The sequence below is a fragment of the Akebia trifoliata genome, chromosome 1, assembly GCF_017979445.1.
Source record: "Akebia trifoliata isolate Shusen 1 chromosome 1, ASM1797944v1, whole genome shotgun sequence".
NCBI classification, from domain to species: Eukaryota; Viridiplantae; Streptophyta; class Magnoliopsida; order Ranunculales; family Lardizabalaceae; genus Akebia; species Akebia trifoliata.
The window spans coordinates 28,666,038-28,690,117 of record NC_141375.1 but is presented as its reverse complement, the minus strand read 5'-3'; the positions used below and the strand labels follow the sequence as shown (position 1 = coordinate 28,690,117).

General features: G+C 32.4%; 1 protein-coding gene and 1 long non-coding RNA gene across 2 annotated transcripts; both read right to left on the bottom strand.

The window, feature by feature from the left end:
- Positions 1–755: 755 nt before the first annotated feature.
- LOC147411495 (transcription factor MYB114-like) lies at positions 756–2,793 on the bottom strand. Its single transcript, XM_086432146.1, has 3 exons — positions 2,679–2,793; positions 2,445–2,574; positions 756–1,206 (listed from the first exon to the last, which is right to left on the bottom strand). The coding sequence occupies exons 1-3, from the start codon at positions 2,791–2,793 to the stop codon at positions 756–758; spliced, it is 696 nt and encodes a 231-aa protein (XP_086288272.1).
- Positions 2,794–11,120: 8,327 nt separating this feature from the next.
- On the bottom strand, positions 11,121–12,125 carry LOC147411494 (uncharacterized). The gene is made up of 2 exons (XR_015181267.1): positions 11,961–12,125; positions 11,121–11,429 (listed from the first exon to the last, which is right to left on the bottom strand). It is a non-coding gene; the product is annotated as an uncharacterized LOC147411494 (long non-coding RNA).
- Positions 12,126–24,080: the final 11,955 nt, after the last annotated feature.

Here is a 24,080-nt window from a genome sequence, read left to right as displayed (position 1 = left end):
CTTCCTTGGGTCGATAGAGTAGCAATGAATCCGAAAACACAATGCTTGGTGGGTGTATACCTCATGAAAACTTGCAAGTTGACTTGGACAAATCAAATAAAAATTATAATGGATAAAAATATTTATATTTTGTTGTTCACAAAAATATAATGTATAATAAAATAAGCCGGTTGAGTCGAGATTTTGACCCGATTCGCACTTTCTAGCTGACTTAGCCAGTTAACTAGCCAACTCGCTCATTTTCTAAGTAGACTCAACGAATTTGCTCCATTAAGTTTGAGGATTGAGACGCCTCAAAATCAAATTGAGTCAAGTTTTAAGTTCACTCAAAAAATTGTAAAACCATGGTAAAGCTTGCTTTCAACGTAGGGCGCAATATTATGAATCGCGCTGGAGTTCACTGCATTTCACAGTACTTCTGACATCGAGGTACTCATAGAACCATTGATGCTTTTCACTAGTATCTTGATGAAAAGCATCTATGCTTTCGTAAACCCATCTATGTCGGCACAGTGTCACAGTGTCAAAGGCAGTCAATTGCATGGTCGCTTCAGCATTTTCCCTGCAATAACTAAATTGTCCCATTGTCTAATCAACTATCGGATCATTGGCTATGTTAATAGAGGCCGACATACACTAAATATTTTCTAATTGATCTTAAATTAAACGACATCCATTAATCAGACTTATGACAATAAGAAATTCAACATGCAACATACACGGAACAAGATAGTCTCACTTATAAGTACAATATTCTAATCCCAAAGGTTCATGTCTAGAATGTCATCCCATTGGCCTCCATCAACAAATAAACCATTGTTTTCACCCATTAACACGTTATCTTCAATTCTTGAGTTAATTCCCTCATCCATCTCCTGATCATTAAGAAGTATATTGTTCAGCCATATGGTATGGTCCACCACAGGCTCTTGCGTGGAATGTTCTGCTCGTGGTGATAGTGGCAGCAGAGACAATGGTGGTGATAGTTGTTGTTGTTGTTGGCTTCCCGAAACTTGTAGAGTATTGCTTAACCGAATTGACTTGCCCACGAGATTATGAGCTTGTGGCCTTATGATTTCATGTTGTTTAAGTTTGGGCTTCCCTTCCTTGTCATGGGTAGCTAATTTCTTGCTTATATGAGAGTTCCAATAGTTCTTTATGTCATTGGCAGTGCGACCAGGAATTCTACCAGCGATTAATGACCATCTGAAAAGGAAAAATCAACTAATTTAAGAGTATAGATTGATCTAATTACTGAAAATTGCATGATAGAAGAAAAAGATTAATTTTATATCGAAATTAGTGATCTTATTTACAACCATAGGCAGATTTACAGTGGCAGCAATGGGGACACTTGCCCCCACAAGAATTATTAAAAATTGTAAGGGCTTATATATGATACTGCTATTGATAACAACGGCCGGAAAAAAAATTCTGCCATTATTGTCCCCACAAGAAATTTTAAAATTTGTAAGAGTCTTAATTGCCCACACGTAGACCAAATCCTGGCTCTGCCCCAGTTAACAACTGAAAAGTCTTAGTGCTAGTATGCTACATTTTCATCTTACCTATCGGCCAAGAACTTATCTAGCTCAATAGGTCTATTTCCTCATTTGATATTGGGATGGAAATAGTTCAGCCATCTCAACCTATAACTCCTATATACTGACATTGATTGAGGCCTTAAAAATTACTAGAGACTGAGTTATCTTCTCCACTGTAAATTATTCCAAAAAACTATGAATGTGCCAACTTAGCAAAGTTGGTAACTACGGGTGGAGTATTGATGTCACCACCTAAGTTTAAATCTCGTTAAACTCACTTTCACATTGACTACTAACCACTTTACTGGCCTATTGAAAAAATAAAAATTATTATTTCCAAAAGTTTAATAAACATTTTTTGAATTAAAGTGAAATGGAATTAACTTGCCTGGCTTTAGAGCGCCTAGAAATTTTCAAGTGTTCCCTGATTCTGGGTAAAAGGCCTTGTATCATTGATCTTAAGATCTTTGGAACTACAATATTTAGCCAAATAATTCTTGAGCAGTCTCAACCTATTCGACAAACCGCTTCTTTCTATTTGACAAGTAATTGGTTCCATCCAGATTTGACGCCAAATCAACTCGACCCCAGTTCTGAGCCGAGTCAATGAGTTTTAAAACTATATATATTATACTACTAACCTATCATAAAAAGTCAACAAGATTATAATAATAATAGTTTCGAACTGCTTCAGAAGAAAGAGCATCAGCAACCTTATTATCCTTAGAAGAAAAATGCATAACTACCCATTGAAATGGTTGTGAGTTTTTCTAGAATGTTACACAACCGACCCTCCATGGAAGGGATCAAATAGATGTTGATTAAAACTTGATAAATTAATTAATTGATAATGGTCTTATAATTGGAGAGTTTATAAGAGCTTTAATTAGATCAACTTGCTTATTTCCCAAGAGCTTATGAAGCCTGACGATAAGGTCGATCTCATCTTCTCCGAAATTTCCTCGCTTGATGTCTGGATGGAGATAGTTCAGCCATCTCAGTCTACAGCTCTTACGACACCGATTCAGACCTTCAAAATTCAAAGATAATGAAACAATAGTAATAATTAAACTTTTTTTTTTAAATATAACTATATGTATTAATATTAATGGAAATGAAAAAAAAGAAACTTGCCTGATCGTTGAGGTACTAGATTCCACTTCCCTTCTCCATACTTGGCGATGCATTGCCTCAGCTGTGAATCCTCTTCATGGGTCCATGCACCTTTTCTAATACCTAACTCATCCATATATTTCTTCGCAATCTACCTTCCTATTCCTATTGCACTAGGTCTGTCACAAATACCAGCCTCAAGGTTTTAAATAGGGACCGTTTTCACCGAATTCATAAATGGCATTTTCTGAGTGTGTGAATGAAGGTGGTGAGTCCTTGACCTATCTTCTATGAGACACTAAAAAAAATGACCTAAAATACCCTAAAAAAAACATCTAGAGTAAATTTCAAGAGTAATGCTACGGTGACATTAGGATTTACTGCCATTCTCACATTTCTGACGAGGAGGTGCGCATGTAACTGTATATGCCATATAATCGTATCTCGAGGAAACATATATGGCTATCATATCTCAACGCAGTGACAATCACAGTGAAAATAAAAGTCCCCCTGGACTTTCCAAATTTCAATTGTAAGTTTGATTTAGCGGCTCAAACGTTGATTAAGGTCTAATGTAAGTAAAACCATGTGTCACATGTAGACTGTATCATGACTTTGATATGTGTGAACATAATTATTAGAGCTCTGTTTGGATAGCGGAGAGTTTCTGGCCCCAAAGGAGAGTAAAACTCGTTGGAGCAGAAGCGCTCCAAGTAAAAAAAGAAAGAAAAAGGATGCTTCTTTAAGACAGCTTCCAGCTCTTCATAAAAGAGAAGGATGAAATATAGAGAAAAACAAAATTTTCGTGGAGATAATTTATTATTTTTAGGGATTAATTAATATAACTATTTTAGAGATACATTTTTCTTGAGAATCCCTAGTATCAACCCACAGTTTAGATTAGTCTACTCCTATGTACCGGCACTTTTCTAACCTTCAACCCACGGTTGAACACCATCCATATACTATGTTTGGATTGAAAGAAATGGAGAGAAGAGAAACTCAGTTTCTCTCCACCATGTTTGGATTGACTGGAGAGAAATTGGGATAGCTTTTAAATTTAAAATTTCTTAAAATAGATTTAGGGGCAGAGTTGAAATTATAAAATAATTTTAAAAGGTTTCTCTCCAAATCTCTCCACCATGGAGAGAAAGAAAACTCACCTTGTTTTTTCTCTTCTCTCCCCCACTTAACAATCCAACAAGAGAAATGGAGACAATCTCATTTATTTTCACTTCTCTACCCCTCTTTCTCTCAATCCAAAAACACAGCATTAGGATTTGAGGAAAAATAAAAATTATATTTACAAAGATCTTAAATGGAAAAAAAAAAAAAAGTTAGCGACACAAGAATAGGAGTTAGGTTATCTATGCCAAATTAATCAGCTTTACCTCGTACAAAATTGTAGTTGAACTTGTGAACTTAGTTCATGATATATTGCTTTAACTTTTTTTTGTGCTGCCTGTATGCATGAACCATGCTTTCGTGTGCGTTATTATGCTTTTTGGCTGGTTAATTGAATGCAGGTCCACCTGCAATGTTGCACTCGCAGGATGTATTAATTTGTATTGCTCTTGTTTCATATAACATGCCGACAAAAAGAAAAGAAAAGAAAAACATGCTGTTATAGTTTGTAACACTTGGTTTAATTGATAGTAAGTGTTTTTTATTAGTCATGTTTCCATTTTAGGGCTAGTTTTATTTGGCACTGGTGGGCTCCGAATCTTTGGCATAAATTTCCAATGGTTAGATCTTCAACCCCAGCCAGGTCTTATGTAAGAGTGGCATTGTATGACTGCATAAACATTAATTGTCTCTTCATTTGCTGCTACTTTCTTCTAGATCCTAATCTGTATTGTTTGGTGGGCTTGAGATTTTTTTTTTCTTCAATAATACTTATTGGAGTGTTGATGGATTGGATATTAGTCCTTTAGCTTTGGAAGATGATATGATTTGAATTTGTGGATATCAGCAAAACACTTTATGACAATGCTTACTTGCAATATTAAGCGGGTGTTAGCAAATGAGATGCATCGTGTTAAGGTGCATTAGATACATTATTTCGTTGTCTATGTATATCATCACAAATGGAAGGTTGTGATGAAGATTGATATATTTAGAATATAAAGATTAGTTTTTTTTATTTTTTATTTTTTCGAAGCAATTGAATTGAATTAGAAAAGGAAAATTACAAAGTATGGACTCGCCTAGGACTTGGGAGATTCAAGAGATCACCCATAAGAGCCTTGCGAACCATAAACGGGAGAGTATGTACAGAATCAAAAGTAGAAGAAGCATAGGAAGCAAGAGCATCTGCTACAAAATTAGCCTCTCTAAAAATATGTCGAATGTCCCATTTGATATACTTAAACAGAGAAAAATTATTGGCACCCAAGGAAAACATCCACCTATAAGAGCATTAACCAAGATCAAAGAATCTGATTCAATGATGATGTTCCTGCTATAGGGTAAAATCATGCAAACACCATTATAAAGGGCTGAGAATCCCGTTACATTGTTGGTTGCAAGACCAAGAAACCTGCAACCTGCTTGCAACAATGTACCATTCTCAGCTCTAATGATGAATCCAGCTCCGGATGGACCTGGATTTCCAAGGCAAGAACCATCAATATTAAAATTTATGGACCCTGCAGAAGGTTTCACCCAACGAACAGCTATCCATCTAGAAATAGGAGGTTTCACCCAACGAACAGCTATCCATCTAGAAATAGGAAGATAGCTATAGTTTATATATATATTAGGAATGATTGCTAAGTAATATTTTTAAGTTCAAATATATATTTGGATTCTTAGATTAGGATTACCTTTTCTATCTGGTTGAAGAAATTATATGTAGGGATGTACATTCGGTTATACCTGAACCGACTCGAATTTCTGGGTTTAGTCTGGGTAAGACTGAAACCAAAATCAAACCGTTCGGTTTGGGTTTTCATACAATGGCTAGAACCGAAACAGAGACCAAACCAATTTTTCAGGTATTCTTCGGTTCCGGTGTGGGTTTCAAAGGAGTTGGAACCTAAGATGTGACAGAATCAAACGTCTTACCAATTTACCAACTAAGAACTTGTGAAGAACAATTAAAATAAACATATTATATCAATTCGGTTTTCGTTTCGATTTTCGGATCTTATTTCGATTTAAGTTTGGTCCGGTTAGCACAAGTCAAAATTGAACTCGGACCGAAACTTTTCAGTTGGGGTTTAATTTCAATTTTTTGGTTCCATTTTTGGGTAATTGGTAATTTGTACTTCCCTAATCATATCGGGGATTTGACCCTACTAAAGCAACTTTTGGTCCCCAAAAAGAAAAAGTTCAGAAGCTTCCAACTATTGTACCCACTCTCAAGGTTCCAAAGTGGACAAATTTCCAAGTTAGGTGCTGTTTGTTAAACTGAACAAATAAGTGCTGAATGCTTATAATTGCTGAAACTGTATAAGCGCTGAATTTAAGTACTGAAATTGTTGTTTGTTTACCGATCTGAATTGTGCTGAACTGATTTAAATTAAGCACTGTAATCACGTAAATCTGTTTGTTACTTAATGCTGAAAACTAGTAAATTGACTATATTACCATTTTCAACAATTGTATGTTTAAGGAGAAATTATTAATAAAATTCAAAAATAAAATTTGTTTATTAAAAAAATACTAAATTTAATGAAATTCGTTTTGGGAATCTAGCCAAACAAATTCTCTCTCCTCCACATCATTTAAAAAGTAAATTTTAAATTTTTTTAATTCAAATTAAAGAGAGAGAATATTAAATATAAATATTTCGGTAAATATTAAATATTAAATATTCCAAAAAAATAAAAAGGAAAGAGGAAATTTCTCTCTCCTCTTTTATTTTTTTGAAATATTTAATATTATTTAAATGCGTGAAGGAGAGAGAAAATTTCGACCCTTTAAGGGTCAAAATTTTCTCTCTTTAATTTGAATTAATATTATTTTTTAATTTAAATTAATATTATTTAATTTGAATTAATATTATTTTTTAATTTGAATTAAAATTATTTTTTAATTTAAATTAATATTATTTAATTTGAATTAATATTATTATTTTTATTTGAATTAAAATTATTTTTTAATTTAAATTAATATTATTTAATTTTAATTAATATTATTTTTTTATTTGAATTAATATTATTATTTAATTTGAATTAATATTATTTAAATACATAGATGAGAGAGAAAATAGGAGAGATAATATTGGTGTGGGTTGCCTTATTAATTTGTGGGGTGCTTATAGCATTATTCATAGGACATAAAAGGTAATATCATTTCAAGTATAAGGGTATACTTGTCCGTGTTGAAAAAGACCGGTGCTTACTGCTTCAGCAAAATAATTAAGTGATCCAACTTCACTTAATGCTTATCACTTATTTTTCAGCAATAAGTGCTGAACATGTGGAGTAAACAAACGTACTGATTGCTGAAGCTGAATTGCATTCAGCATTAAGTGCTGAAATCAGCGGTAAACAAACACCCCCTTAGTGTTATGATCTGTATACCAAAATATATATATATATATATATATATATATATATAGATATATATATATATAATATATATATATTATATATATATATATATGGGGGGCGTTCAATGGCCAACTTTTTGGCAAAACATTTTTCAAAACATGAGTTAGAGGTTTTGGAATGGGCTGATTTTTGGTGAGGATGATCTCCTCACTGAGGAGATCATCTTCACCAAAAATCAGCCCATTCCAAAACTTCTAACCCATGTTTACAAGCTGAAAAATCGTGGACCGTCCATTTTTTGTAAACTGTTTTTGATGGGGTTAGAAGTTTTGGAATGGGCTGATTTTTGGTGAGGATGATCTCCTCACCGTAGAGATCATCCTCACCAAAAATCAGCCCATTCCAAAACCACTAACCTATGTTTTGAAAAATGTTTTGCCAAAAAGTTTGCTAAAAAGTTTGCCCTTGAACGCTACCCTATATATATATATATATATATATATGTATGTATGGGGCGGTTCAGCAGCCCTAAAGTTTGTCAAATATGGTGTCAAATATTTTTCAAAACATGGGTTAGAAGTTTTGGAATGAGCTGATTTTTTGTGAGGATGATCTCTATGATGAGGAGATCATTCTCACCAAAAATCAGCCTATTCCAAGACTTCTAACCCCATCAAAAGTGATTTACAAAAATTGGATGATTCATGATTTTTCAACTTGTAAATTAGGGTTAGACGTTTCAAAATGAGCTGATTTTTGGTGAGGATGATCTCTTTACCGCAGAGATCATCCTCACAAAAAATCAGCCTATTCCAAAACTTCTAATCTCATCAAAAGTAATTTACAAAAAATGTTTGACACCATGTTTGGCAAACTTTAGGGTTGCCGAACCGCTCCATACATATATATGTATAGGGAAATGTTTAGCAACAAACATTTTGGCAAAACATTTTTCAAAACATGGGTTAGAGGTTTTGGAATGGACTGATTTTTGGTGAGGATGATCTCTACGGTGAGGAGATCATCATCACCAAAAATCAGCCCATTCCAAAACTTCTAACCCCATTAAAAATGGTTTACAAGAAATGGACGGTCCACGATTTTTGAACTTGTAAATTGGGGTTAGAAGTTTTGGAATGGGCTGATTTTTGGTGAGGATGATCTCCTCACTGTAGAGATCATCCTCACCAAAAATCAGCCCATTCCAAAACCTCTAACCCATGTTTTGAAAAATGTTTTGCCAAAATGTTTGTTGCTGAACGGGACCTATATATATATATTAGAGAGACCGTAGAATAAATATCTAAGTGTAATGATCTTGTAACTCAACTTGACAGAATAACTCAAAAACTCAATTAATGGTACCATGCAAGAATAGTAGAATTTTTTTTCTCAGGATACACAACTGCACACATACCTAAGGGAAAAAAATCTACGGCTCTTCCACCTATCATGTAAGTCAGTTTTTTTTTATTACCCTATTAGGTTAAGCTACAAAATATGCACTCAATATCTAAAAGCATTAAACTTGGAGACCAAAAGCTTAATTACAACCAAGATGACGACTTGTAATTAAAAAAATTCCTAATTCAATTGTTTCTTGATATATGTAATTTTTGATGTTAAACGTGATGACTTCAAATTAATAATTTATGGTACAAAAAGATGGAGATGGTCTCTTATTAGAACAATCAAGCTTGAGTGACCTCAAGATGGAACCTCATATCACATTTCTTGACGGGAAAGTGGATAGGAATCATAGATGCTTTTTCACTCGTATCTCGATGAAAAGCATCTATGGTTCCCATACACTTTCACGTTAAGAGGTGTGATATTCTTAGAACCGCGATAATTTGACTACCTCACGTGGCACACTCAATCGACTCTCCTGACGTGACAAGTTCAGGAACTATGGATCTATACGTCTCGAGATACAAAATTTCACTCTCCCATAAAAATATGTATCTCGAGGGAATCATATGCCACGTGAGGTAGTGAGGTTATCACGACTCTTATTCTTATTAGAAATAACTTTTTGTTTACGAGGCATCTTTGAAATAACTCTTTGAATACTGACACTAGATGTAGCGCTTTTAAGGACCAGCGACGCAGGAGAAGAAAACAACATCAAATCTCGTGAATCAATTCAAACTAAACCAAAGCGGTAGCTACTAAATGAGACATGGATTGTGTTACTGTCGCTGGACCCATAGTGGTTTTCTCTTTCTTACAAAATGTGGATACAAGGATAAAAATAGAAAACAAAGACATAACAAAGATGGAAAAAATACATAAAGAGAGCTGCTTTAGCACCTCTACTTTTACTTATCACACCCCAATTAAAGATAATTGGCATAAATAGAATATGGAAATAATGCATAAAAAGAGCTATTATTAACACCCCCATCAGTTGGGTCTGCCCGCCACGTTCAGATTTCTTTTTCTAAAAAAAATATCCTCAAATGCTTATTTCAGTGTATTTAATGCGTCTTAACATTTACTCTTAGGACACACATTAAACTGCATTAAATACATCTTGAAATTTCCTACACAAATACCTCTAATTTTTTAATTTTTTAAACAAAAATAACTGAAAAGGAATTCCCTCCAAATTAATTTTTATGGGGAATTGCAGCCGTGTATTCCGGTGAGTGCAGATCTACGATGCCCGAACTTGCCATGTTAGAGTAGCCCATTGAGTTTGTCACGGGGGGTAGTCAGATTATCACGATTCTTATATATACTCTACATTCATGTGGCGTTGGCGAGTTTTTTATTTTCACATGGAGATGCGATCAACAATCAATGTAGATAGGTGGTCCTCGGTCTGTGGTCCACATATGACTTATTTGGGAACTCCGTGTTGTTTTTCCAAAGTACTTGTCATCTGATAGTACTTAAGATGTGGACTTCTTTATTTTAGTCTCTAACGCTGTGTTTGGATTGAGGGAAGGGAAGGGAAGAGAAACTCATTAAGGGAAGGGAAGAGAAGACTAATTTCTCTTCACCCTGTTTAGATTAAAAGAGAAGAGAAGAGAAAAAAATCAAGTTTCTCTTGTTTGGTTAGAATTCATAAGAGAAGAGAAGAGAAATTATTATTGTCAAATGACTATTATACCCTTCATAATCTAAAAAACAAAATTCTACTTATACAATGATACAAAATATAAACGACCAAACGTTCAAGATCAATTTGAGGGGTACCTTTCATTTGAATGCTTACAAATGAGAGTTTCTATTGCCACACCCACTTTTACTAAGAACATCCTAAGCAAAAGTTGGTGTGACAATAGAATCTCTCTAATATAAGGATTTTGTTAACAAGTGTCCTAAGGAAACACGTAGAAATCCCTTATATTAGAGATGGATATTTCTAGTTACACTTTTGAATGACTCGTGAGGGAACATATGATCCTGGTCATTTAACTCTTCTACAACGATATATTTTGTTATAATGTTTTTGAAATATCCAAACTACATTTTTCTGCCCTTCTTCACATACTTACGTTTTTAAATAATGATTGCAATAATTTCCTACAGTACTCTATTGTAACTTAGAAATGGAGAATGATATATTCTTAATTTTCACAACTATGACATATATATATACTATTGAAGTCAAAAAACAATAAAAAAAACAAATAAATCTGAATCATTTTTACAGTGTCAAGTTCAACATTTTTATTATAGAATACAACAATTTTTCAAAATTGTCAACTTCATTACTACAACGGATATCTTTATCGTTATGGCTTTTATTGTCGAACGACACTTTTAAGGGATTTTGCGGTGGATATTTATTGTTATATCTCTTTTTTCATTTTCTTTAACAAAATTTTAGTTTCTTGGAATTCTTAAGAGGGTTGCCCATTTCCTAATGCTAACCTACTAACCATAGCATGCTTGTTATCTGCACAAAAATAACATCTGATATGTTAAATATGAAATTAAAACAATATACAAAGAAATCTAAAACTTTCCTTTATTGACATAATATTATTCACTAATGACATATGGATGATGACATTGGCTTGCTCCCAAAATATAGAATTAAAATCCTACCAAAAAAATTAATTTTTTGATAGTTACACATTCGCTTATTTTAACTAACGAATACAAAGGATAACGTGAATTGCAAGGAATGAAATTATCTTCATCATAGGATGCTGTCATCTGGGATCACTGCACTTTTTAGAACAATAATTATTCCCCCACTAATAATGTACCCACAATCTTCCCTGTTTCCTTCTTGGACATTGTCTCTATTAATAATCTACAAAAATACAGAAACCCCATATCAGCTACACAAGATATTAGTTAGACACGCAAGAGAAGCTAAGAATAAACATTATTATAAAAAATAAAAAATAAAAAATAAAATGAAAAGTCAGGAAGCCAAATTAAGAAAATATGTTGATCTAAAAATGCAAATACAGAGAATGAGATTTACAAAAAGAATGATACCATTTGGGTATTTGTTTTTAGGGAGAATAACATTATAACATATTTACAGAAAAACAGGAAAAACATAAACGGGTATTTGTTATTGAATAATGATGAATGCACGCAGTAAATCATACGCAACTGATGTAGCAAGGGCATAAAACCACAGATCTTTTTCCTTGTGTATCCCGAAGAAAAATATATATGGTTGTGCATTCGTCACAACTCTTTGTTATTATTTAGATATCCACCGAAACAAATATTTTGGATCAAGTAGATCACTTCATTTAATATAGAATAAAATGAAGTTGCTGAATTTTTATACGAAGAAATTCAAAGATTATTTTGTATCATTCGGTACCCTAACATTTTTGCCAATCCTTGCATTCTTATCTACTATGGCTTTCCTTATGCGAGACTCTTCTCCAATACCAATGGGGACAAGGATGACATTCCCCTCCATCCCATTGCTTATTTGTATGTCATCTGTCTGTTGAAGAAACACAAAGATGAGAACAAAGACAGGACAAATATGCAAAAGGAAAAAAATTAAAAATTAAAAATAAAATAGTAGACTTACTTGGTAAATATCAACACCCATGACCACTGAATCCTCAATCACAGCTTTATCACCAATCCAAGTCCACATACCAATTACCGAGTCCTTCATCTTGCACCTCTACTCTTGGTCTGTCCATATAAATAAGTTTTGGAAATTTTAAAAAGAATGAGGGTAAATTTGGAATAGAAAAGTCACTCTCTTCTCTTCCCTCCGCGTCTCTCCATTTTCGGAGGGAACAAATTTCTTACTTTTTTCCCTTCCCTTCCCTCCATTTTTCTTCTCTTCCCTCCCCACTTAATAATCCAAACAGGAGAAAGGGTGCTATTTTCCCTTCCCTTCCCTTCCCTTCCTTTCTCTCAATCCAAACACAGAGTAAGGCACTTATAACTGAAAAGGAAGGGACGAATGCAACAATCCAACCTTGTATACAAGTAGATGTGATGCTCTGAGGTGGAACCATTAATGTACACCTTTTCATTTGATAGTGACACGTATCCTCTTGAAAATTATACATTCATGTATTTTCAAGGGGTTATAGTTGTCTACAATGTTATCACGCTGGTCGTTCCGAATTTGAATCAACTGTTTGCCACACTAGAACTAACCCCAATCATATTGAACCTTTGGATCACTTACGATTTATGATGGTCTCACAGAAGATGACCTAATTCAAAACAAAGGGGATGTATCCCTAATTTAATTTTACCAAAGCCAAATACAAGGGTATCTTTAATATTTACCAAAGCGTGGGATATCTCTAATATAGACCAAAACAGTGGATTCATTATTTCCCACAACCTACTATGTGAATCGAACAACAAACAAGTTTGTGGCTTGACATATATAGTTGTAATGAATCCAAAAACACAGGACTTTCATTATTGATACAAGTGGAGATCCAAGTTTCTTGGGGAGTCTGACTTTGAAGCAGCCAACCCGTTTCAAAATTTGAAGGAATTCTCTTCGCACTATGACGTGAAAATTGAAAATTTTATCTAGAAAATTCAACGGGTCAAAGCCTAGAAATTTTAGAAATTGAATTTCGACGGTCCATGGCCGTTGAAAATTTTGCTGTTCCCCAAGTTAACGGCTTATAGTCATAAAATTTCTCTCATCCCCCATTAATTTGATGGTTTCGTTTCCGTTGAAAAAAAAATTAACAATGAAAAATTCGACGCCTTACTCGATCAAATTTTATGAAATTCGACAGTCTTGGACTATCTAATCTAGGCTTTTTTCACATTGCCGTGACTTTTGTATTTAATTCAAATCCCTAATTTTTTTTTTATCAATATTTGGGATACCTCCTTGTAAACGTCACATGTAATCCAAGGAAGAGGATTCCTTCAAAATTTTAAAGGGGGCTACCTGCTTCAAAGTAATTTCTAGTCTTAGGTAGATATCCATCCAACTTTACGTGTTCATTCTAGGACATCAATGTCTTGGAATTCATATTTGTGATATCTATTTATTGAATTCAACCTCAAAATTCCATCTCTCTAAACCTTCAAATCTCAAGAACAAGATAAGATTTTTGGAGAAGTTGATGGCTGCACTATTTTTGTAGAAAGATAAATGGTTCTAGGCAAGAAGGTTGAAGAATCTGGACTAAAAATGAGGTCGAAGAGATTATAAAAGAATTCACCCGAGAGGTTGAAAAGTTTGGAGAGAGCAGATTTTTGGGAGGAAAGTAGGTGGTTTTTGGCTAGAGTTTGAAGGTGATAGAATTTAGTTATTTTCTATTAGTCTTTCATGGAAGACCATGATCAAAAGGGTATGTCATCAATTTGAAATAAAAGGGGCATTTTCAAATATCCAGTAAAACACTGAGGGGTATGTCTAAATCACCTCTTCTTTTCATTGCTTAGTGAACAATGTAATTGAATTAAAGAAAATAGTTACAAGAGATAAGGGCATAGAGTTGTAGACCTTTCACCAAGCTTAGGATGAAAAAAAAAAAAAAAAAATTTGAATCATAACTAAAGATTACCCTAGGACTGATATTTTCAATAATGGAATATAGCTTTGGACTGCATTGAATGGAGGAAAAAGATTTGTTGGCCTACCACAAAGGGTGTATTTCATAGGGACGTTAGCATTGGCATTGTTCAACACTTCTTTTTTTTTCAATAATACCCCACTTATTTTATCTTTCAGTAAAAAAGACAAGAGTGTATTGATCTTTTACATAATAAATATTTGTTTATATAATAAATGTTATAAGTATTTAAGTATTATGAATTATGTATCTTTTTTGTTGTAATTATTTGACAATCAATGTCAACATAATAAATGTATTTATTAATGGTATAATAAATGTATTTATTGTGTAAAAGGCTAGCTTGTCCTTGTCTTATTCACTAAGAAACAAAACGACGAGGAGGTATCATTGGAAAAAAAATGTGTTGGACAATAGTAACATCCCCATGAGGTATTGGATATTAGCATTCCCTATATATAAAGTTTTGGATTTAGGGAGTTAAATTTTGTCTTATATGATTTAAAAGTTTCGTCTTGAGTTATTTGAAACTTCTAACCCCATAAAAAATAGTTTACAAATTAGTGGTAAAAAAATCAATAATCCACAATTCTAAACCACTTGGGGTTAAAAAGTTTTGATGGGACTATTTTTTGTGAAGATGATATCCTCATTATAGAGATCATCCTTACAAAAAATCAACCCATTCCGAAACTTCTAACTCATATAGGACAAAGGCATTGAGTCTCTAATGTTGGTTGCCGAACAAGACCATAAATGAAAATAAATTTCTTTGACTTGATCAAAGACTTTGAACATGGATAGACAATGAACTTTCTTATTTAAACGGTTAGATTTTACTATTTTTTAGATGTAGCACCCTCACAACCATCTAAAAAGTACCACAAGGTACAATAGGAAATGAATACCATTGAGGATCTCTTCCCCTCAACTTGGGTGTTTAATTCGCACCATAGTGTTGTTGGGGGCTTACAATCCTTAACCATGATATCACTACGTGAAAGAAAGGGTAAATTTGACATCAAGATTCGTTAAATTTGATTAAATACAAGCAAATTTGATGTTATTCGACAGACTTTAGCATTGAATTTATCCCTTTTTCACGTAGTGTATGTCCTAACATCAGTTTTATTGTCAATCATGTGCATCAACTCGTGCATGCAACTATCACTATCCAACTTCAAGTTATAAAACGCATTATATTCTTTGTTATCTTAAAGCAACTATGAGTATCAACCTCTCTTTCTCATCTACTGCTGTCTCTAATGTAGTGAGATAGGACTAAGGCCAATTGAAAATGTGCCTTTCTATTTTAAGCAACACTGGTTACAGTATAGGAGAGATCCAAAGAGCTAAATAACAAATAATAAAAAGGAAACTAAATCAAGAAATCCTATATCTAAATAGAAATAAAAAGGGAATCCTCCTTACAAATTGAATGGTGTCAAGGATGTCCTCTTGTTTTGTCCCTCTTTTCTAATCATGGGCTTCAGGACCACCTATCATAAGGTTGGGTCCACGATAGTAAAAAAATGGCATGTATAGGATGCATCAAACAAACCAGCTGACATGGGATGATATTCGTTACAAATTTCCTTAAAATTCGTGTCCAATGATGTTGCCCATGGGAATTTTACAATAAGGAAAAGCTTGGGACCAACCGTGGTGGTATATGCTGCTGCAGATTTAACGCGGTCGTGAGGACTCACCTTCTTCCCTCTTGAGAAGAGAAGGCTGGAAGCCCTGGTAAATGACGGCAATAACTCTAACCGTCGTAAAGTAGCGAAATTCCTTGTCGCATAAGTATGCGGTTTGATCATGGGTTTTGTTTAGCTGATCTAATGATTTTTTTTTTTCTTCCTTTTAGTGATGTGACTCTTCAATACAACATCAATTCAATGAATAATGCAGTTATTTGGAGATATGCCTGTTGAGCACCATAATAATCTGTATAATAAAACAAGATGATTGTTCCTCATTGTTTCAAATCTAAATATCTATCATCTCATAAAGAGAGATTGAGATTTAATCTTACAATAAATCTCAATGATACTTTTCAATTTTACTTTCTATTCTCTCCCCCTTTCTAAGAATGCACCTCCAAGTTTATTATCTTTCCTCTTCTATTCTTTTTAAGAATACTCTCTCAAATTTCAATTTTATATATTGTCTTTTCTCTTCTCCTTTTTTTTCTTTCAATAAAATACTTTTGATTTTATTATATTTTCTCTTTTACTTCTTTAGTCCTTTATTTTTAAATAACATACGTACAACTTTATTATTTCTTTTTTTCCTTCTATCCCCCTAGTCCTAAAGATAGAAAGGATGCTTGTGCGGGTAGGCATAGATAAACTCTAGTTTAAATATAAAAGAATTCCTCTCTTTATTATCTTCCTCAACCTTATTTCAGAGACTGTTGGATTGTCTATTACGGGGGAGGGGATCCTCAGTAGTACCTTTTCCCTTTAGTTCCTTGAAATTTATAAGTTGAAAAGAAAATCTAACATCTTGAATTTACCTTTTCCCTGAAGGGTCTGGCATGCTAGGTCCCTCTTGTGGTTGTGGTTGTGGTTGTTGTTGTTGCTGCTGTTGTTGTGGATTTCCCATAACTTGTAGATTGCTCGTTGGAATTGATGTAGTGGTGAAAGTACGAGGCTGTGGCCTAATGACTTCAACGATTTTAGGCTTTGATTTTTCCTCCTTGTCATGGCCCGCTAGCTTCTTCATCAAATGGGTATTTTAATAGTTCTTTTATTTCATTGGCCGTCCGGTTAGGATTCCTACCCGCGATCAGCGACCATCTAAAACATATTAGATTAATTAATCAACCATTAATCAACCGTCTAATTCTTCGTCTATTGTATATAATAATATCAGTGGGTGTGATGCTGTTACGTGGAACCATTTCGCTCTCTTGTAGGTTCTGCACATGTTGATGTCGAACAGTACTTGAAGGTAATCAACCATATGTCAACCTATAAATGCAATTATATGAGGTTTTGGGTCCCACCAACTGAAACTTATGATGGTTCCCCAAAATCCTGTCCCCAATATGACTCTAGATAGCTACCACGAGTTCGACTCATTTAATTTGTAAAAGTTTGCCTAGTTTGGGAGTAGGTTCCAAATTTGATAAAATAGTTATAACCATTAATGTATTTGAATAAAATAATGAAAAATTAATTAAAGGATCTCGTGAAAGGGTATCTTTCTAAATAGTCCCTAAGTTTTGTACGGTTGCTTAACAGAACATTTACTAATTTTTTTTCTTTTTAAATGGTCCATTGTACTATCGAGTTCAAAATTTTTACCATCGAACTCACCATTATTTACTATCGAGTTCACTATTTTTTATTTACTGTCGAGTTCACTACTTATTAAATAAAAAGGGGTAAACTCAGCACTGGTAAAATCCACTCATTTTCAATTTTCAAAAATTTTCGATTAATATACATAGAAAGATTGACTAAAATCTTGAGATAATGACTTCTTTAGATGATTTTAATCCAAAAGAATCATTCTTGATCACTTTTCATGTCAAAATTAAAGGAAAAAATCCTAATTTTTTACATACATACTCAAAATATTTGAAAAAAATCTTTGAAAATAGTTTCTTCTTCTTTCTTAAATCTTTTCTGATAGAATAAAATCTCCGAAACTCGATTGAGCCAAAAATCCACATTTTGGATGAAAACAATGAGTTCGAACGATTAGGGCATTCAACAAGTAAAAGTTAATTGGGGTGTGAGAAATAATTTAAAAAACTGGGGTGTAATAAGTAAAAGTTGGGAGTGTTAATAACAACTCTTTATTATTAGCTTCTTCATTAGAGTTATCAATGGATTTTATCAAACCTAAAATCCGATCTATTTTTATCTAATAACTTCGGGTCTAAATTAATGTTTTGGATTCCTATAAAGATCTGACCCAATAAGGTATTCATCTGATATCTTATTGGATAAGATACGGATCAACCATATCCCAATCCGATAATATGTTAGCAAGTATATAACTTATATTAAATATTTGTTGACATATAAAAAGTTTATTTAAATTTTTCATATAAAATCAGGTTTGGCTAAGTAAAAAAGTTGATCTGATGGTTTGATCTAATACTTATTGAATCATTCCCAGATTCGATCCTTATTGGATTAGTACCAAATCAACCCTGATCCGATCTAGACCCGATCCATTGATAGCCCAATTTTATGTGCCCCAAATAGAAATAGATAAGAGTATTAAAAGATAAACAAGTTTATACATATTTTTCTAAGGGCATTCAGCTTTTTTTTGTCCAAATAATTAGTAAATTCATTATTAGAATAGAATATCGTCTCTTAACCCATCTTAGATTTAATGGTTTGAAATTTTTTGAACCCATCATCACTACTTTACACGGTCAATGACATTGGCAAAACCCCTATTTTCTCTTGTGGGTCAGGCGGGTCATTTGACAGATCTCAACTTTAAGAGCATGTGATTGAGACTGCTGATTGGGAGAAAGTGCCTCCAATCCATTTTGTGTGTCAGGAACTTTTAAGGTCTTATTAGTGCCTCCAATCCATTTTGTGTGTCTGGAACTTTTAAGGTCTTATTAGTCGCTCTCATATTTAATTATTATTGGCTTTGTAAGATATTTTGTTTCTCTTTTCAAAGGAATCGTTTAATTAAACAAGTGGAGAGGCAAGTGGAACGTTCCAAATATGAGCCCTAATAAAACACTCAAATACACTCAACCAATGCGAATGTGTGCATAGCAAATTTTAAACTAATGATAAATTGATGTCGCAAAACATACAACTTCTGTATGCGATTGACATGGTAAGGACACATAACCATTGATCTTTTTCTTGTGTATTCTGAAGAAAAAGATCTTTGATTTTGTGCCCTTGCCATGTCTGTTGCATATAAATCATGTATGTTTTGTCCCGTTGATTTATCATAATTCCAATTTTATATTTGAAAAATGCTGAAGTGACATTGAAATTGACTACAATACACACATTGCTCATGTGGATGTTTGTACCAAGCCATAGATTCTTTTCATAGAGATACAAGTGAAAAGCATCTATGATTTTATGCTCACCTACACATCGGGCAATGTGTGTATTGATGTTCATTTTAATGTTACTACAACACAACTCTACTTTATATTGTTAGTTACACAAGGGAAAAAAAAGAAAACATATGGCTCTTTGCACATTTCAAGTTGGTTGTAAGTATTTGAGGTATTTTTTTTTTTTAGTCAATTTAGCTCGGCTCTTTAAATAAATGTATTTTTAGAAAAATATATAGATATTTTTAAATTTTTTAATAAATATACATTGGTCCAACCAAGATCACACCATATGGTCCCAATAATTTGACAGACATGTGATTTGATATTTTGATTATTTGGTGGGTTTTTCAAACCTGGATGGTTAGATATCACATGGGTGAATGGTCATGTTGTAGCATAAAAGTATTTCAGGTGGGGCACAATGGAAACCTACAGCAAGATAGCTACTCAAGAACCTTGGATCTACACTTACATCAATGAAAGTGATTGGTAAGTAAGTGTGACTAAGGCATGCTTTAAGGACAAAGAGATGATTTTGTTGTCAAGAGTACTCATTTATGCAGTCTTTTCATATTTATCATCTTTTTTCTTTTCTAATTTTATCCTTTGGATCCATATTTTGTAAGAAAGAGAGAACCACAACGGGTCCACCGACGTTAACACAAGCCACATCTCATTTAGGAGCTACTGCGCGCAAAGGTTAACTCTTGAATAGATCTATCGCTTTTCTCTTCTCACGCCTCGCTAGTCCTCAAAGTCGTGAGTGATTTTTTGCTCACAGATCTGTGAGCAAATTTGCTTACACTCACAGCCTAACGTGTGTTTTACATATGGCAAATATAACATCATCAAATAAGGAGAGGATACTTCTCTCTCTTGTCCACGGTAAATTGATCTGAACTCTTACTAAAGAAATAAAATATATAATAAAAAGAAAAATAAAATGAATTATAAATGAAACTATCATGAATTATATGAAAAAGAAAATATTGTGTGCATGCAACTAAAAAATAATGTGCCGTAAATAAAATATATATGAATTTTTTAAGAAATTAATTTATCATGAACTTGTTGAAAGAAATGCTTATAAAAACACATTTAAGTTAAATAGATTTAATAATGAAAAATAAGAAGAAAAAATATTTATAGAAAAAAAAATTACAAAACATAAACCATGAATCTCATATAAATATAAATCATAAACCATGATCCCAGCAGTTCATATTTGAAAGTTTGCGACAATTTAAACTTAATTTGTGCTTGGAAGGAGTTAGATGTTTCCATAATTTAACCTTGAAATTTTCATAAATTCATCAATATCAACATAAAAATAATAATAATTGAAGAACTAGTAATATTGTAATTTTGGGCTACCACACAAGTATTCAACGTCCAATTGCTACTCATTTGTATAAACCTGTAAAAATAGAACACAGGAAAGTGATAAATATAATATTTATTAAACCAAATTTTATCTAATAATAATAATAATAATAATAAGTTAGTACAAAAATAACTATATACAATTGGATTTCAGGAAGACTCTCCAAAGTCTAATTTCTTGATTAATGCCACTGGTTTAATTGATGGTCTATCACTTGTTTGTAGAAAAAATAGATGAAGATATTCAATATACTGTATATTTACACGGTATACTTTCATTGAAGTAATAAAAAATGCATATTTAACAAACCCATAAATAATAAAATGGGCCTTCACATGACACCAATGGTCAATCATTGGGTCCATACTGATGGCATGGATCACCTTGGATGAAAGGATTGCTTGGATATCTGAATATATTGAAATTAAGGTGAGCGCTTTATAATAAGGTACTAAAACCCTAGGTAATAAAGTGAATTGCGTTAACTTCAAACTAACAAAAGCTAAACTTTAAGTAGTATATACAAATAGAAATGAAGATAATATTTTACTCACAATTGGTTGGTTCATCTGATTTAAAACAGGCCCAAAGTTTATTTCCTATTGTGGTAACACTACAGAGGCCTGTATTTAGAATCATAACATCAAGTTCTAAAAAATATTAGTAAATCTAGAAGACAAAATATCAAATTATATAAAATAGTTAAAGGTTTACTTATGGGATTTTGTAATGTCCCATCTAAACCTGATTGACGTATATCATTATCTTCAACTCGGATATTGATAAATGTCGTACCATGTTCTTTAGTATTTTCAAAAGATTAATCCACTTCCGTTATCATATTCAATATTTCAGACTTAACTAAAGTATACTTTTGTTCTGAAGTGGATGCTTTTGCCACCAAAGTGTGAGCAAAGTGGGATAATTCACTATTCCTCTTAGTAAATAATGGATTCATTGAATAACTTCAAAATATGTGCAAATAATATCCCTTGAAATTCAAATTTCTTGCAACTATAACTTACTAATTGTCTTGAAGGTACGTAAGTGAGCGAACTCTAACATTTGGTTTACCCAATTTTCTCATAATATAACAACGAGTTGTTCCATCATATTACTACACAACACCAACTTTAAAACAAGAAGTTTCTTCAATTCACCTTGAAAATTTTGAAATATCTTCCTAGTGTATTTGATTGATGCTTTACGTTCAAAACCCCATTCAATTAACAAAATAGATCTTATTTGTCTCGTATTTGTATTTGCGATTTTTTCCTTGAGACGACGATCAATTAATGCCTTTTTAAATTGAGATACAAACTATTTAAGAATGCGATTTCCTATGAAGAATTATTTCAAAAATTTGTTAATGCTCTCACTTCTTTGGGTGGTCGTCATGCCTGTACAGAAATGAGCTCGATTATAGATTTGTGCCCATTTTTCCTTCAATAAATATAAATTTTGAAACCATTCATTATCATGTAACTCAAAAGTTGAAAGTAACGATTCCTAACTCTTTTCAAATTTTCAATGGTCTCCGAGTCATATATACATCTTTTTAGATCTCTTGCGAACAACTTAAATTGATTGAACACATTTCATAGATGTTTTGCTGCATTCTGATATATAAGCTACAAACATAAGTGATGGTGAGTTTTAGGAAATACTTGGTTGATGGCATTGGCAATCATTGCAATGTAATCAGTAAAAAATGTCTTAGGTCGTTTTCCACCCATAACCCTTAAAATTTTTTGAAACAACCATATAAATAACTCTATCGACTCATAGTCAAATAAACAACAATCAAACAAAATTGTTTGCCCATGGTGGTTTACACCAATGATTGGGGCACAAATAATATTATAGTTGTTTATTTTGTATGTGTTGGCAAAATATGCATCATCTTCAAAATTTTCGTAATCACACCTTGACTTAGAATTAACCATAAAACAACTACAAATTCGATTTTTCTCATTAGTTCAAAGCTTGTAAAAAAAGAACTTATTCGCTTCTTGCTTGTTTGTTTGTTAAATACTCTAGAAGACACTGTGAATCTCATTTACTTAATAACTCAATATGTTTCTTAGAGACAAGATTATAACAATTAGATTCTTGGAAATTTAGATTATATGTCCCATCCACTTTTGTGCTTAAATAAGAATATATATCCATTGTCTTGATTCCTGATGATCTCATATTTTGTATGAGATCTTAGCAAATGTGTATTTTCTGATTTCTCAAGCACGTGATTGTGTTCTTCTAAACAATCAATCACCATATACTTATTTGATTATGTTCGGAACTTTAATGTTAGTGATGCCATGCAACCACATCTGCACTCATCCTTTTTATTTGTTATTTCTTTGACTATGTTCCTTCTAAAGAATAACATAAATCTCTTCTTTGTACTATCCATTTTGTCACGCCCCAAATTTTTGGTTCTACAATGTTGCTCATGATCCATGATTAAATTTGTGACCAAGGACTCAGGGGTGATATAAAAGAAAATTAATTTAATTAATTGTTGGATCAATAATAATCATCATATTTTTTTTGATAAAAGAACTTAATTAATAATTATCTCATTACATTAGAAATCTAAAATAAAAAGAAAAGAAGCTCTTGAATATATTAACATAAGTCAAATTAAAATTTTAGCCCTATATACTCTTTAACATTAATCAATAGAGCTAAATAAAAATCTGGCAAATAAATAATTATGGGTGAGAAATAATCATTATATCATTTTCTCTCAATCTTATGTGTCGCCATCACTTCTGTAAATCAAAATCTGAAAATTTAATAATAATAATAAAAAAAAAAAAAAAAAAAAAAAAAAAAAAAAACGTAAGCCATAAAGCTCGGGTAGGAACTTATTTATACCTTTTTCTTAGAATTAATTTAAGACAAATAAATAGAAAATAAACAATTTATAAGAGAAATATATTCATAATCAATAATAATAGGAAAATTTCAATAACAATAATAATTTAAAGAATATAATAAAGTATTGTCATTATTGTTATCGTATTCCAAACATAGAATTCCGTAACAAGTCTAACTACATCACTATTTCAAACATAGAATTCTCATATTCTATCATAAATGTCTTATTTTAATTGAGAGAGAAAGGAAAAGATGAATCTATTTTTTTTTTCTATATTACTATTAAATTAAAAAGAAAACAAAACACTTATTAAAGACCTCCACAATACGTAAGTTTTCTATAAATTTTGTTTGTATTCTATTTAGAGATTGAATGATACCAAAATGAAACTCAATGTATTCCAAAAATAATTTCAGCAATGTTGACTTGATTGAGGAGGTCTTTTGAATATTTCTTTTAAAACCTAAGATAACATCAATTTTTCATTAAAGTCTTTAATTTTAAATTAAATAAAAAAAATCATCCATATACATTATAAATTACATTATAACACCATTGTTAACTAATCATTTTCATAGTGACTCATTTAT

Coding starts and splice junctions, on each gene's coding strand:
- LOC147411495 (XM_086432146.1), bottom strand. CDS start 2,793: ATGGATGAGTTAGGTATTAGAAAAGGTGCATGGACCCATGAAGAGGAT. Junction 2,575..2,678: donor TCTAGTACCTCAACGATCAG/GCAAGTTTCTTT, acceptor TGAATTTTGAAG/GTCTGAATCGGTGTCGTAAG. Junction 1,207..2,444: donor CATAAGCTCTTGGGAAATAA/GCAAGTTGATCT, acceptor TTTCCTTTTCAG/ATGGTCATTAATCGCTGGTA.